The 14,449-nt window shown below is 39.7% G+C and overlaps 1 protein-coding gene across 2 annotated transcripts in view; it reads right to left on the reverse strand.

Moving 5' to 3' along the window:
* Positions 1 to 427: 427 nt before the first annotated feature.
* The window catches only part of FBXW11 (F-box and WD repeat domain containing 11), a 123,597-nt gene continuing 109,575 nt past the window's right edge, over positions 428 to 14,449 (reverse strand). For both annotated transcript variants that reach the window (XM_065874102.1, XM_065874103.1), the window contains exons 6-12: positions 14,305 to 14,442; positions 9,579 to 9,697; positions 7,462 to 7,711; positions 4,442 to 4,560; positions 2,584 to 2,694; positions 1,649 to 1,727; positions 428 to 589 (exon numbers count right to left, since the gene is read on the reverse strand). In XM_065874102.1, coding sequence (XP_065730174.1) covers positions 428 to 589; positions 1,649 to 1,727; positions 2,584 to 2,694; positions 4,442 to 4,560; positions 7,462 to 7,711; positions 9,579 to 9,697; positions 14,305 to 14,442 — 978 coding nt within the window. The remainder of the gene's footprint in view (positions 590 to 1,648; positions 1,728 to 2,583; positions 2,695 to 4,441; positions 4,561 to 7,461; positions 7,712 to 9,578; positions 9,698 to 14,304; positions 14,443 to 14,449) is intronic.

Genomic DNA, 14,449 nt, shown 5'->3' on the forward strand with positions numbered 1-14,449 from the left:
GTAATGGGGGGTTGGGGAGGGGAGGTAGTTTTAAGTGTTTGCCTGATGGTGATTTTTAAAAAAATAAAAGATAGAACTGAAAGACAGGAAAGAAAGAGAAAAAGGAGATCCTTGCACCGCAAAACAGAATTTGGAGGACTTTACTGGTACTAAATTGGTATGACCTGGGAAAAGTTTTAAAAAACAGGAACCATGGTGTCTACCAATATGAAAACCCACAATAAGCAGGATTCCGATTTATATCTTATTTTGATGTGACCATAAAGATCTAGCCTTATGCTAGAACTCTGCAAAGGTGATGCATCTAATGTTCCTATTACTGAGAAAGGAATCCAAACCATAAAATTTCCCCAAAGGGAAGGTGAATTCAATCAGCAAAATTAAAAGTGGGGGAAGTACTCACCTGAAACAGGTAAAGTGCAGACTGTTATCTGGAGATGTAAGTGTATGTTCTGGAGGGAGAACGCGTCTCATTCTGGGCACTGGGAGGCACATTTAAGAAATCCCAAATCAAAATTGTGTCATCATGGGAGCTGCTGATGATCTGAAATTCATCAAACTGTAGCCGAAACACACGTCCAGAATGTTCCTGTGAAACATAACAGCTTTATGCATAAAACAAATTCTTTACAATCCCTCCTATCTCACTACCAGGGAGTTGGCACAGGCTGAAAATACAGCTCCTTATCCAGGCTTCCTAAATAACTTTCCAGAGCTTTATTGAGCTTTGTCCTTCACCCTAGGAATACAGATTCTGCCTTCCCTTCTAGGCTTTTTCTTTAATTTAACTTTCTGTCCTAGATCCTGGCCCATTAATATGTCAAAGAAGAAAAACTACGTGATCATCTTACAAAGGGTCTTAAGAAGGTAAGCAACAATATTTAATACCCATTCTTGATACACTGTAAAAACTAGGACCAGAAGAATAGTGTTTTTAACACCACCAAGCATATCTATCTCAAACCACAGCTAACATCAAAATTAATGGTGAAATACCAGAAGTCTTCCTATTAAAATCAAGAAGAAAACAAGAATGGCCCTGACTCAAGTTCTGCATGTTCTTCTAGTCAATGAAAGGAGAGAAAAAATAGAAGGTAAAACTACTGAAAATAAGAAAACTCTATCAATATTTTCAAACAACTGTCTCCTCAAAAACACAAAAGTAAACAGACTTAGAAATGATGAGCTTGGTAAAGTTGGGAAAGCAAGATTAATATATAAAAATAAAGTATTCCTATATGCCAAGCAATAATCCGTAGAATACAGATTGAGGGGAAAGTCCACCATAATAGTACAAAAACGTGCTGAGTTATAAAACACAACACAACCACAGATACCCATATTAGGAAATCTCCCAAACTTGCAGACAGGAAATACTTTATGTTCTAGGAGGAAACCAGTCCACCTACAAATGAGGAAGCCTGCTTTCATATTTTAAGTTGTGTTAATACTCTTTATAAAAGAGCTCACAGAAATATGAATGTCAAATATTCTCTGATTTTGACTAATAAAATTAACAGAACAGCGCATTTCTCAGAAGGCATGCTGTGAGGTACAGAAGCTTTCCAGTGATAGGCTCAGGGAGCTCTATCTGCAGGTGGCCAACCGCCAGCACAGGGAAGCACTTCCCTTTCAACAGACCACATACCACCAATGTGCGCAGACACAACGTGCTAGCTGGGGCTCGGGGGTCGAGAGCAGCCTGCAAGTCCCAAACTTTGATTTTCCTAGAAAGGAAAATGAAATCACAATTAGTGGAAAAGTCAACATTTTATATATTGTCAAGCATTTCCTCGACAGAAAGGAGTGCATTCGAACTGCCTATTTTAAAAGCTAATGGGGAACCTGCTGATGTTTTGACAAGGTATTTAAACCAATTACACTTGATTTGGAAAAAATAAGGACCTACACATTCTCAGAACTGCTGAAATTGTGAAGAAATATTGCTTGAAGGGAGACAAGAAAACAACTTCACATTATCTAAATTCAATTCCTGACTTGATAATCTATGTCACCAAATTCATTAATCAGGAAACTCTCTAGGGCTGAGTAGGTGCTGCTGACAGAAGCTAGGGCTCTCTGTGAAATTCCAAGGATACCTTTCTCCAAACTAAGCAAATGCTGAAAGTTAATAATAGGAGTATGAACAGACCAACTAACCCGTCTGTGAAGTATATATAAGGTCATCTTGAAAGGTTTACGGTTGCCATTTGCTCATTTTAAAAGTCATGAGGCTTTTTAAAGAGGATGTGTTCAATTCACCAAAAGGGGAAAAGAAATTTATCATTGAACTCACCAAAAAAAAAAAAAAAAAAAAAAAAGCCTGGATTAATTTAGTGCTGGGACAAGGAACTAGCTACTCCCTGAGTTTACAATAATGGTTAAAAGCATAAGCTTATTAATTCATCCTTCTGGGTCTCAGTGTCCCCACTTGATCAAGTGGTATAGTAATACCTGCCATCCGCCATTACATAAGAAATACCTAGCATGGGACCTAGCACATACACAGCTGCTTAATATGCAGTACTTATTTTTCCTCTTCATATAGTTATGGCCGTGCATTTGAAAATTTGAAACACGTACCCATCATAGGCCCCACTGACAATCCTCTTGTTATCAAACCGGATGCATCGGACCAATTCTTCATGTCCCTCTAGGACTCTTAAACAGGCGCCACATTCAATATCCCACAGTCTTGAATGAAAAACAGATTTCTGTGAATCAACTTCCTATGCATGATTCAAACTATCCATACGTGATCTTCTCTACCCTGGGAATCTTTATTTCTATCTCACTCCCAGTTCACATTATACACATGTGAAGATATGTGTGTATCTTTGTACCATTCATGTGTTTTTTAAGAACTAACTTGGGAGAAAGGCTTGCTTTTCATTTTATTTCCTTTTACATAGTTTGAAACTTTTAAAAATCACATGCATGTTGTTATTATTTAAATAATACCAACAAAGAAATTTCAATTACATTTAGTTTGTAGGCATGCTCTTGATGTCTGAGTTGATGAAACCAAGTAGCCAAATGGTCTAGGAAGAATTCTGGGGGGGAGACAGGGATTGCAGGCCGTAAAGAAGAAAAAGGATGTAGGTGTGGGGAAGATAATAAATACGGCCCAGGGGGTTAGGCTTCCACCACCAAGGTTAGAACTGGTGGACCAGCACAATGGTCTCCCTCTCCTGAGGAGGCTTAGGGATTCCCCTTCCTAGATACAGTATTACAAGGTCAGAGTGGGAGCCTCTCATTAGGCATATGCAGTGTCTTAGAAATATAAACCCAGTGACTACCATCCAGCCTTTTTCTCTGTATATGATTTATGTAACAATTCTGGAAAGAGATTTTTAAAAAATGATCACTGATTTAACTACATTATTTGCAAAAAAGAAACCACAGCAAACTAACATGTACAAAACAAAGTTAGCAAATTAATTCTATAATGACATTTTCTTAGCCTCCCCACTAGTACCTATCATACATCCAATGAATATTCTATCCTCAGCAAATGTTCTCATCAGTGTCAGTGATGATGGCTTCTCTAATCTACTGTGAAGAGAACACTGCCACTATAACTCCAAAGTGGTTCTCTTCCATAAACTATTCAGCAGTACACATTATTATTTTGTAGAAGCTCGGAGGTTCCAATAAGGAAGTTAAGAATTGTTTATTGCTGAAATATTAAGTAATACCAAGCATAAAGAATGCAACAGAACCAAGATTCAAGTTCTCAACTGACTTTTATGATACCTTAAGACTTAAAATGATAAAGAAAACTTTTGGCAGTTAAAGCTACATTGTGTTTGCTTTCTTTCTTTCTTTTTCTAAAAAAATAATCTTGAACCCAATCCTTATTTTGCCCAAACAGGCAACTGGATTATAAAAAAGCTACTAGAATATGTTGGGACAGTTGGAAAAATGACTTGGGGTAATTAAGTAGATATTTAAGGGAAGTTCTTTATAAGATAAAAAGTGCTTAAAGACATTCATATTTATTAGAAAGCAAGGACAATGAGTGTTGGGAAGAAAAAAGGGAGATAAGATAAATGACCAAACAGGAATTGATGACAGTGTTGGGAGAGAGAAATAAAGTACACTGCCCTCTGTTAGGGAGAGAGGCAGGAGCTCACTGGTAAGGGAAAGGAGAGCATCAGGCTGGAGCATCCTCTGTTCTGAGGCACTACAGTATTAAGTGATCTTGGGTGGAGTTGAGGTTATAAAACCTTGTGCACTGGGGGAATCTTGGAAGAATACCCAGGGCATACACAATTTACCCACTTTAGTATGCAGAACCAGAGAGAGAAATAAAAGTTACCTAAAGTTTTCTTATCTGAAGCAGCCCCCAAAACTGAGTCTTTTGAGCATCAGGACTGGAGATAAGTCAACATTATGGCAAAAATGAGCCCATTCTGTCACCACACCAACTTCTACCCACCTTATGGTATTATCCGATGATCCACTAACCACCAGCCGATCCCTGTACTGGAGACAGGCAATGCCTCGCTTGTGCCCATTCAGAGTACGAACAAATTCACAGGTGCTCGTGCTCCAGACCTGAACAACAAATTAGCAATATATTTAAGAATAAATGCAGAAAAGCCCTTGCACAATGTACCTCTAAAAAAAAAATCAGAACTTCTAAGAAGGACCACAGTACTTGATTATGAAATACGCTGGGGAGGTTGGGGAACAGATTGGATAGCATAACATTTCCTTAGCTGCTGAGTGATAAAACTGGAATGAAATACAGAGGGAATTTGTGAAGTCTCCAAACCTTGAGATCTTCACAAAGAGAACATCTCCTGGATGGTTCAGACATTCATTTGCCTAGAGGGAAGGGTCTGGGCCAGATTTTATGTTTTTAGGCCAGGTGACACGTCAAACCCAATGTAACTGACGTGAAAGGGCTTCACCTTTTGCATCCTCTTCCTTTCCAGCATAGTTTCTTGAATAGCTCCATTTGTTTTGACACATCACTCCTAATATTATGTATGTGGAATAAATAACCCCTCTTTTGTGAAGCTGTCTGCAAGACTTAGATGTCCACAGACACACTTAATACCAGCCAAATAAGGAGACACAAAGTAACCAATGTTCCCTGAATTCTTTTATTAGCTGCATTTGTAGTTGAATGGGACAACCAGATATCCAGAGGCAGAAGGATGAAGTTGGATCCCTGTGTCACACTGTATACAAAAATTTAATTCAACATGGATCAATGATCTAAACGTAGCAGCTGAAACTGTAACTCTCAGAAGAAAACATAAGAGTAAATCTTTGTGACCTTGTATTAGGCAACTGTTTCTTAGATATGATAATAAAAGCACAAGTAACAAAAAAAATTGATGAACTTGACTTCAACAAAGTTAAAACTATTTGTGTTTCAAAGGACACCATCAAGAAAGTGAAAAGACAACCCACAGGAAGAATATATTTGCAAATCATTTATCTGATAAGGGACTTGTAACCAGAACATGTAAAGAACTTTTGCAACTAAATAATAAAGAGACAAATAATCTAAGTTTTGAAAAGAGCAAAAGATTTAAGTAGATGTCTCTTCAAGCAAGTTATAAAAATGGCCAATAAACACATGATGCTCAACATCACTGGTCATTAGGGAAATCGAAAGAAAAACTGCAGAGACATCACTAAAAACCTACCAGGATGGCTATAACACACACACACACACACACACACACACACACACACACACACACACACACATACTAACAAGGGCTGGCAAGGATATGGAGAAATATCTGGGCTGATATTCTGCAACATCTGTTTTTTGTTTTTTTTTTTTTGTGGTACGCGGGCCTCCCACTGTTGTGGCTCCTCCCGCTGCAGAGCACAGGCTCCGGACGCGCAGGCCCAGCGGCCATGGCTCACGGGCCCAGCCGCTCCGCAGCATGCGGGATCTTCCCGGACCAGGGCACAAACCCGTGTCCCCTGAATCGGCAGGCGGACCCTCAACCACTGCGCCACCAGGGAAGCCCTAACATCTGTTTTGTACAAAGGCCCAAACCCTCTTGACTTCCAGGCACTGGTCTCGTACAAATTGGTGTGACTGACTGGTGAGGTGCCAAAAATCCTAGTTTTTCAGCTTCCAGACTCTCTCAAATCTAAAAGTCTGATGCTATCTAGTCTGTGATCTGTGGGGCTAGATACTAGCATGCTGGCCAGTACGGGTCATAAAAGGAAGGTTTCTGAGCCCATACGCTGCTGGCGAGATTGTTAAATGGTGAAGCCATTTTGGAAAACAGTTTGGCAATTCCTGAAGATGTTCAACACAGAGTTACCATCCCAAGAGAATTAAAAGTATACGTACACGCAAACATCTGTACACAAATATTTATGGCAGCATTATATATAACAGATAGAATGTGCAAACAATCAAAATGTCCGTGAACTGACGAACGGATAAACAAAATGTGGTGCATCCACACACAGAATTTTTCTAGTCATCAGAAGGAATGAAGTCTGATTCATGCTACAAAGTACATGGATGACCCTTGAAAACACTACACTAAGTGAAAGAAGCCAGACACAAAAGGCCACATATATATGATAACATTTATCTGAAAAGTCTCAAATAGGCAAATCCATAGAAAGTGGATTACTGATTGCCAGGGACTGGGGGGAGAGAATAGGGGTTGACTGCTAATGGGTATGAGGTTTTTTCAGAGGGTGATAAAGATGTTCTGAAACTAGCGATGACCATACAACACTGTGAATATACGAAACCACTGAATGGTATGCTTTCAAATGATGAATCTTATGGTATGTGAATTATATCTCAATAAGGCTGTTATAAAAATATAAGGAAAGCTAAAATTTGAATAAGTTAACATGTACATTGGAACCAGCACTGCATTCACCATACCCGATGGATCACCCTAGACTACAAGTGCTTTTCACACGTCTGCCTCACACCACACGTGGAGCTCCTTGGAGGCAGGGACATGTCCTGTTCATCGTCATATCTCTAGCATCCAGCCCAGGGTCTATGGCATGGCAGGCTCTCAAGACTGGGTGAATAAATCAAATCTGAACTCTGCACTAACTAGCTAATGTGGTCTCCAGCACAGTCCTCTGTGCCACGCCTGTAAACTGTGGCTCCGCAGAGTGCTGGGAGGGCGGACTGAGGCAGTAACCGGAAGCTTCCAGCACACGGTACATGTCCCATAGGTTAGTTCTCTTCCCTTTAAAAAGGTTATCAACAATGTCCTTTCATGAAATAGAGGACTGCTCTCGGTCTGGACCCCATGACCCTTTTCTACGACCTTGCCTGCGACTTGAGAAGCATGAAGAATGAGCATGCCTTGAGGTCTCATAAGCACAAGCAGAGGAGAATAAAGATCTTGCCAGATGCGAGGTTGGTGTAAGCCACCTCTGCTTTCTCTATGTTCTGAAAGGGATGGGAACAAGCAGAGTTATGACTGCAGACACACTTACTTTGATGGTCCTGTCCCCAGAGGCAGACACTATGTACTTATCGTCAAAGTCTACGACATTGACAGCAGCACGGTGGCCAACCAGGACACGGCGTAAAGTGATATCAGTGGCAGAAGCCATGTCCCACACTGCGATGGAGCGGTCCTTGGAACAGGTCACCATCAGTCCATTGCTGAAGCGTAAGTGCAGTACAGCCTCGTTGTGGTGGATCAACGTGTTCAGAACTTCACCCGTGTTCACATCCCAGACTCTAGAGAACAGAAAAGCACAATGCTTAACTATCGAGACAACCAGGAAAAGATTCCTGTGTCTGTGCTCTGGGCCCATTTTTAGTAGCAGGCTGGGGAGGTGTGGACTTCACGTGTATCTGGTGACTGGGACCTGACACCATGCTTAAAAGGAGCCCCCAGAAGCAATTTTTCTATTTGTGAAGAAATGGTAAGATGGTTTCAAAAAAGAAGGCCAGGGCTTCCCTGGTGGCGCAGTGGTTGAGAGCCCGCCTGCCGATGCAGGGGACACGGGTTCGTGCCCCGGTCCGGGAAGATCCCACGTGCCGCGGAGCGGCTGGGCCCGTGAGCCATGGTCGCTGAGCCTGCGCGCGTCCGGAGCCTGTGCTCCGCAACGGGAGAGGCCACAGCAGTGAGAGGCCCACGTACCGCAAAAAAAAAAAAGAAGGCCAATTCTGACTCCTGCCCAGGTATTCAGGGATGGTGTTTGCGGCCTTGTGCTGATGGCAAAAAATGATGCAAGGAAGTGGGCTTTGCAGTGAGTTTGAGATGACAGAGAGAAGATGGCTTGGTGGCTGGGTTCCAAGCTTAAGGTTGTTTTTGACGTCTGACAAGCTTTTGAGTCTATTATTTATCCACTGCAAACTGGAGGCTGTGGGTCTCATCAATCACCACACCCATCTATCTACCCAACCGCTTTACGGGCAAAGCACATGTCTCCAATTGCCTCACCCTTGAGATACAGGCTTCTTAGGGGCAGCCCTTTCACATCATAGCTTTTCTGTAACCCCAATCTCCTAAGGGGACAAGTTCGTGCAGAGCAGACGAAGAGAGTCTCAGGCTTCTAAGGCCGAGACATGACCTATCGTGGAAGCAGCAGCCTGGAAGCACTGAGTCAGGGAAAGGATACTAGGCATGCTGGTGACTATTTCAATCTCTTAGGTGTGCCTGTAAAGCAATCCTCTTCAAATCTCTGACTCACTCTAGAAGAGGCATTTCCTTTCCTCCCCATGCCATGCCTTCCTCAGGCTACCAGCAGTCCAGCTGAAGCTTTACTGTATTATCTCTAGGTGCTGGTGAACGCATCACTACAGCAAAATCCAAAGCCATCTGGTATGGAAAAACATCCTTGTCCCAGTGGTTTAGGAGTAGATCCCAATAATGTTTCCTTTCTACTCTCAATTCCCAACCAGCAGTCACTGCTTCCCTTCTACTGTAGAACACTGCCACTTCCACCTTCATCACTCTGCCCCTGGGGTGGCATCTGAAAACTAGTGTCTCCATCACTGGAAAAGCTACATAATATCAAGATAGTCTTGAGTGCTATAAATTCAAGGCTCGAAATTAACTAACTATGTGACTGAGTAAATTATTCACCTCTCTGGCCTCCATTTCCCAATACTACATCTATAAAAAAGAAGATACTACTTACTTTAGAAAGCTTGATGTGAGAATTCAATAGAATAACATTATACAAAATATCGGGCACATTATTTGTGTCCCTCAAAAAGTGCTGCAAATCTCTGCTTCTGATTCTTTTGGTACTTGTAGTTTACTGTCCACCACACTCCTAGAACACCTGCTTCCTTCCCCTCTCCTCTAGAGCGTGGTCTCCCAGGAGAAAGCTACCCTGATACCGTTAGGTACTGTGCTTTTACAGGAAGGCATGTTGCCATCTCTAGAATGTATGGTAATGGGAATAGGACCTACTTAACAAAAGTTAGCTTTCCTGCCTACTTTGTTCAAATGTACCTACACCAAAAATGGTTTTGAAATATAGCATACAAAAACATATACAGAGCATGTGTGTACTTTATCGCAGAAGAGGAGGTGAATCTGTCTCCTTGTGGAAGGTACAGAAGTCCAGGCCAGTGAAATCAAATCACTCACCTCACTGTAGAGTCAGAAGAGCCAGTCACAATGACACGTTCATCATACTGGAGACAAAGGACAGAGCCCGTGTGTCCTGTTAACACTTTCAAACATTCCAAGCTGGTTTTATCCCAGATCTATTGAGACAAACACAAACAGTAATTTAGTATATCACATTCTGATCAATGTTTTTTCATACCTTATTTTCTGAATCATAAAACAAAACAAAGCTGTGTTACAGTAAATAAGAGCAGTAAACATCAAACAGGTGGTAAATGACAAGAGGAGAAGAAGAGGCAATACTGAATGACTTCCAGAATAGGTACACTACTTTGTTTACTTTGTCCCCATAACTACTGTGCCCATTATACTTAACAGCTTTATATAGAGGATTTTTAAATAAACTCTGTGAAAAGAGTTGGCTCACCCTCTGGAAAACAACGTGACAGTATCTATTAAGAGCTTTTAGAAATGCACATCCCTTAACCCATTACATTTGTTTATGAAAGTTTAAAGATGAAAAGTGTTCAGCATCTCAGAATAACTTCAAAGTAAATTATGAAGAGTTTTTAATGAGAAAACACACTGCTTTATTATAGTTACTTTTTTAAAAAAATCAGAATAAAAGTCATCTCTATAGTGACATAAATATTATGTATATTTAAAAAAAAAGATTAAAAGGAAGTAAAGTGTTGATAGTTGGCTTTGTACTCTGAATGCCGTTTTTCTCCTCTCTTTTGATCTTTCCAGTGTTTTCCAAGTTTTCAATAATGTCCCAAAATAATGGGGGGATGGAAAGTGATTTTTTTCAAAGACTGTTTTGTTAAAAAGAGAGTCTATGGAACTATTTCTTCCCTTGTAAAAGTACTATCACAATTTGCAGTGTCCCTAAAGTTTACTACAAATGGCCAAGATATTACAAGCACTACAGACGGTTAAGTGTCCTTCTATAATAGTAAGGCTTGCTTCTAACTTCTGACCTAGTAGAACCACAGCTATTTTGAAAGTGTGAGCTGATCAAGGACTGAAACAGAATGAAGTACAGAAGGTTTCCAACCATTGGTCTAGATGAGCTCTCTAAAGCGTATTTTTGCTCCATTGTTCCGTGTCTTATAAATCAAGTGTAGGCCTAATTTAGGCATGGGTATGCCTCTATTAAGAGAATTCTTTAGAAACATCCAGCGTAAGTGAAATGCAAGCCCATGGCCAGCCCATGCTTTGACAAGGTCATTATAAACCATTCTTACCTACTCCTTAAAGGAGAACTGCCAAAATTAAATAATAACACTTTCAAGAGCATATTTGTGGCCACAGGTTAGGACTATCAATAAGTATTACATAAAAATAGAGTTCTGTGGTCAAATATGTTTTCAAAGTTGGAAAACTCTGGGTGTCTCTACTGTATGTCTTCTCAGAGCCTTTATATGCTACTGTAACCTGTAAATTTCTAAGAAAGGGATACAGCATGCAGTGTTTTCTAAATTTCTTTGAAGGGAATTACTCTTCAAAGCAATATCCTTTGGATTCACATCCACAGAATACCTTTTGGGAAACACTATAATACATATAGGAAACCAACAAAACAGTTTCTTTATATTCTATAATTCAGTGATTTTTTGCCCCAGTTATTGGAATTATTGAAATTCCACTATTTTATAAAACAAAAAACACACAAGCAAAAATACCTTTTAACTCACCCAAAGTAAAAGAATATAGAAAACAAGGCCAAGGGGAGAAAGCCCACTACAACCTATCTTCCCAGGTGATTGTAACTAAAAACTCTAGACAAAATACAAAAACAACTAGCTGAGGACTCTGAAAACTGTGAGGGGAAGGGCAGCCAGGAGAAAGCAAGTATCGTATTGAATACATTGTAGCAAGGGGTAAGAGTCTGGAGACAGGATCCACATGGGGTGAGTTTACCATTCTTTCTGTTTTCTCATTTCCTTCTTTTGTGGTCTTGACCCAAAGGCAGGTCCAGATCAAGGAACTGCACAGTGAAGCTACAGCAGCACAGGCAGCTACAATCTGAGAAACCAGTCTTTCTGGACAGAAAGGCTGAAAAAGGAATCTTTGGGGACCAAAGAATGTGCGAAAGACCCTATTTTCTTTTTCTCTTTTCTCAAACGGCTTTGATCCAAAGGACAAGCCCAGTCATGGAGATGTAATGCAGAGCAGTGGAACAGGTAACTAAAATTCTAAGAGAAACCCCATTTTTCTGGCCAAAGGAAAATGAAGAAAGGATCCTTGTGGGCTGTAGAGACTTAGGGAAATCCAAAACAGGAAAGAGCTGGAAAAAAGAAAAAGGCTTCCCTAATTGTATATGAGAACCCACACAACACATGACTTGGGCTTGCCCTTAAGCAGTGCATGCACAGGACAGACTAAGCCAACACATCAAAGGCCGGAAAAAGTGCCCTGATATTTAAACTACCACTGAAGTCTCAGACTAAACTCTGAGTAGTGCAAGCCCAAGACAGACCCAAAGTAGCATGGCAAAAAGCAGAAAAGAGATTAGAACCAACCCCCCTAACTAGGCTGACCACCTGCTTAAAAAAATACTCACACATATTCTCCAGAGGATTATAACAGGATCCATAGACTTTACAATACAACATCCATAATGTACAAGATACAATCCAAAATTACTTGACATTCAAAAGCCAAGAAAAGTGACCAATTCTCAGGGGAACAGACAATCAACACATGACAAGCTAGATTACCCAAATGTTGTCATGGTCAAAGACTTCAAAGCAGTTGTTGTAACTATACTCCATGAAGTAAAGATAAACACATTTGATATGAATGAAAAGAGAGAAGTTCTCAGTAGAGAAATAGAAACTATAAAATATAATATCTGAAATCTTAAAATTCACTCAATGGGGGAAAATAGCAGAATACAGATGAAAAATTCAGTCAATTTGAAGACAGGCTAAGAGAGATTACCCAGAAAAGAGAGGGAAAAAAGATTGGGAAAAAGTAAGACAATATCAAAAGATCTAATACTTGTGTAATTAGAGTCTCAGAAGGAGAGGAGAAAGAAATTGGTGCAGAAACAAAATTGAATAAATAACGGCCCAAACTTCTGAAATCTGGTGAAAGACACAAGTTTACAGATTCAAAAAGCTCAGTGAAAGAACTCTTAGATATGACATCAAAAGTATGAGGCATAAAAGAAAACACTGGCAAACTAGACTAGACAAATTAAAATCTTTTGCTCTACTTAAGATATCATTGAGAAAGTGAAAACACAAGTCACAGAATGGAAGAAAATATTTGCAAAACATATCTAAAAAAGGACTTGTATCCATAATATATATAGAGCTCTCAAAACCCAATAATATGAAAACAGAGAACCCATTTTAAAATTGTACAAAAGATCTGAATAGAAACTTCACCAATGAATATACAGATGGCAAATAAGGATGTGAAAAGATGCTCATTATCACTGATCACTGGAGAAATGTAACTTTAAACCAAAATGAGATATGTCTACATACCTATTCAAATGGCTAATATCAAAAAAAAAAAAAAAAAAAAACCCTGAGACTACTAAGGGCTGACCAGGATGCAGAACAAAAGGAATTCTCATACATCGCTGATGGGAATGTAAAATGGTATAGCCACTTGAAAATACAGCTTGGCCGTTTCTTCACAGGTAAAACGTACACTTACCGTATCAGTTAGCAATCCCACTCCTAGGTTTTTATCCAAGTGAACTGAAAACTTACGTTCTCGCAAAAACGTGCATGCATATGTTTACAGTGTCTTTATTCATAATTGTGAAAAACTGTAAACACAAATGTCCTTCAATAGGTAAATGGATAAACACACTGTGGTGTAACCATAAAGCAGAATGTTACTCACCAATAAAAAGGAACTATCGTTATGTGCAACAATGTAGAAGAATCTCTAATGCACAATGCTAAGCATAAAAAGTCAGACTCAAAAGGCTACATACTGTGTGAGTCCATTTACAGGACATTCTTGAAAAGGCAAAATTATAGGGACAGAAAAAAACATCAGTGGTTGTCAGGACCCCGGGGAAAAATGGGTAAACGCAAAGCAGCAGGACAAAGGAATCTGGCGGATGACGGAACTATTCTGGATCTTGATAATAACTGTTGTGGTTGCACAATTCTTTGTGCTTGTCAAAACTCACGGAACTTTACACCAAAAAAAGTGCATGTAAATTATAACTAAAAGTAAAATTATCCCACAATGTTGTCTTAAATATGAGAAAGTAAGCTACAAACAATGTGAAACAAAATCTATTAGAGCCATTAAACATTAAACACAGAGAAATGATCCAGTTTATCTACTATTGAAAAGTAAATAAAAACAATATAAATTGCTCTATCATTCTTTTGTGTTATCAATTGAGCCTTTCACAGAAACCATAAAAGGTAATGATTTTCATTTATATGCAAGTCAGCAACACTTTTACCAGCTAGCCAAGAGATCAAGAGCCCTGTGGATACTGAGATATTTTCTACTTGCCCCTAAGTACGGAATACAGAAAGTGAATGTGCTTAGAGAAGGGTAAGAAGCGAGAAAATCCAAGGGTCCAGTGTTAGTAGAGGGAAACGCTCTGGCTCTAGTTCTTTAGAACCACGCAGACAGCTGCCAAGATTGAGTGGAACAGATAAAAACCAATCAGGAGGAAATGGAGAGACTGTTACATCTAATGTCTAACATGTAACCACAATTCTAAAAATAATACATACAAAATGCAGTCATTCACCTTAATAGAATTATCTCGAAGGCCACTGATAATTTTTTCATCATCATACTGTAAACAGTAGACACCTTTACTATTTTCAGAGCGGCACTGAATCCTCTGCAAGTTGTGTCGTCCACACCGCCAGTTAGATTCTATAGTCTAAGGG

This window comes from Phocoena phocoena, chromosome 3 (genome assembly GCF_963924675.1).
Source record: "Phocoena phocoena chromosome 3, mPhoPho1.1, whole genome shotgun sequence".
NCBI classification, from domain to species: domain Eukaryota; kingdom Metazoa; phylum Chordata; class Mammalia; order Artiodactyla; family Phocoenidae; genus Phocoena; species Phocoena phocoena.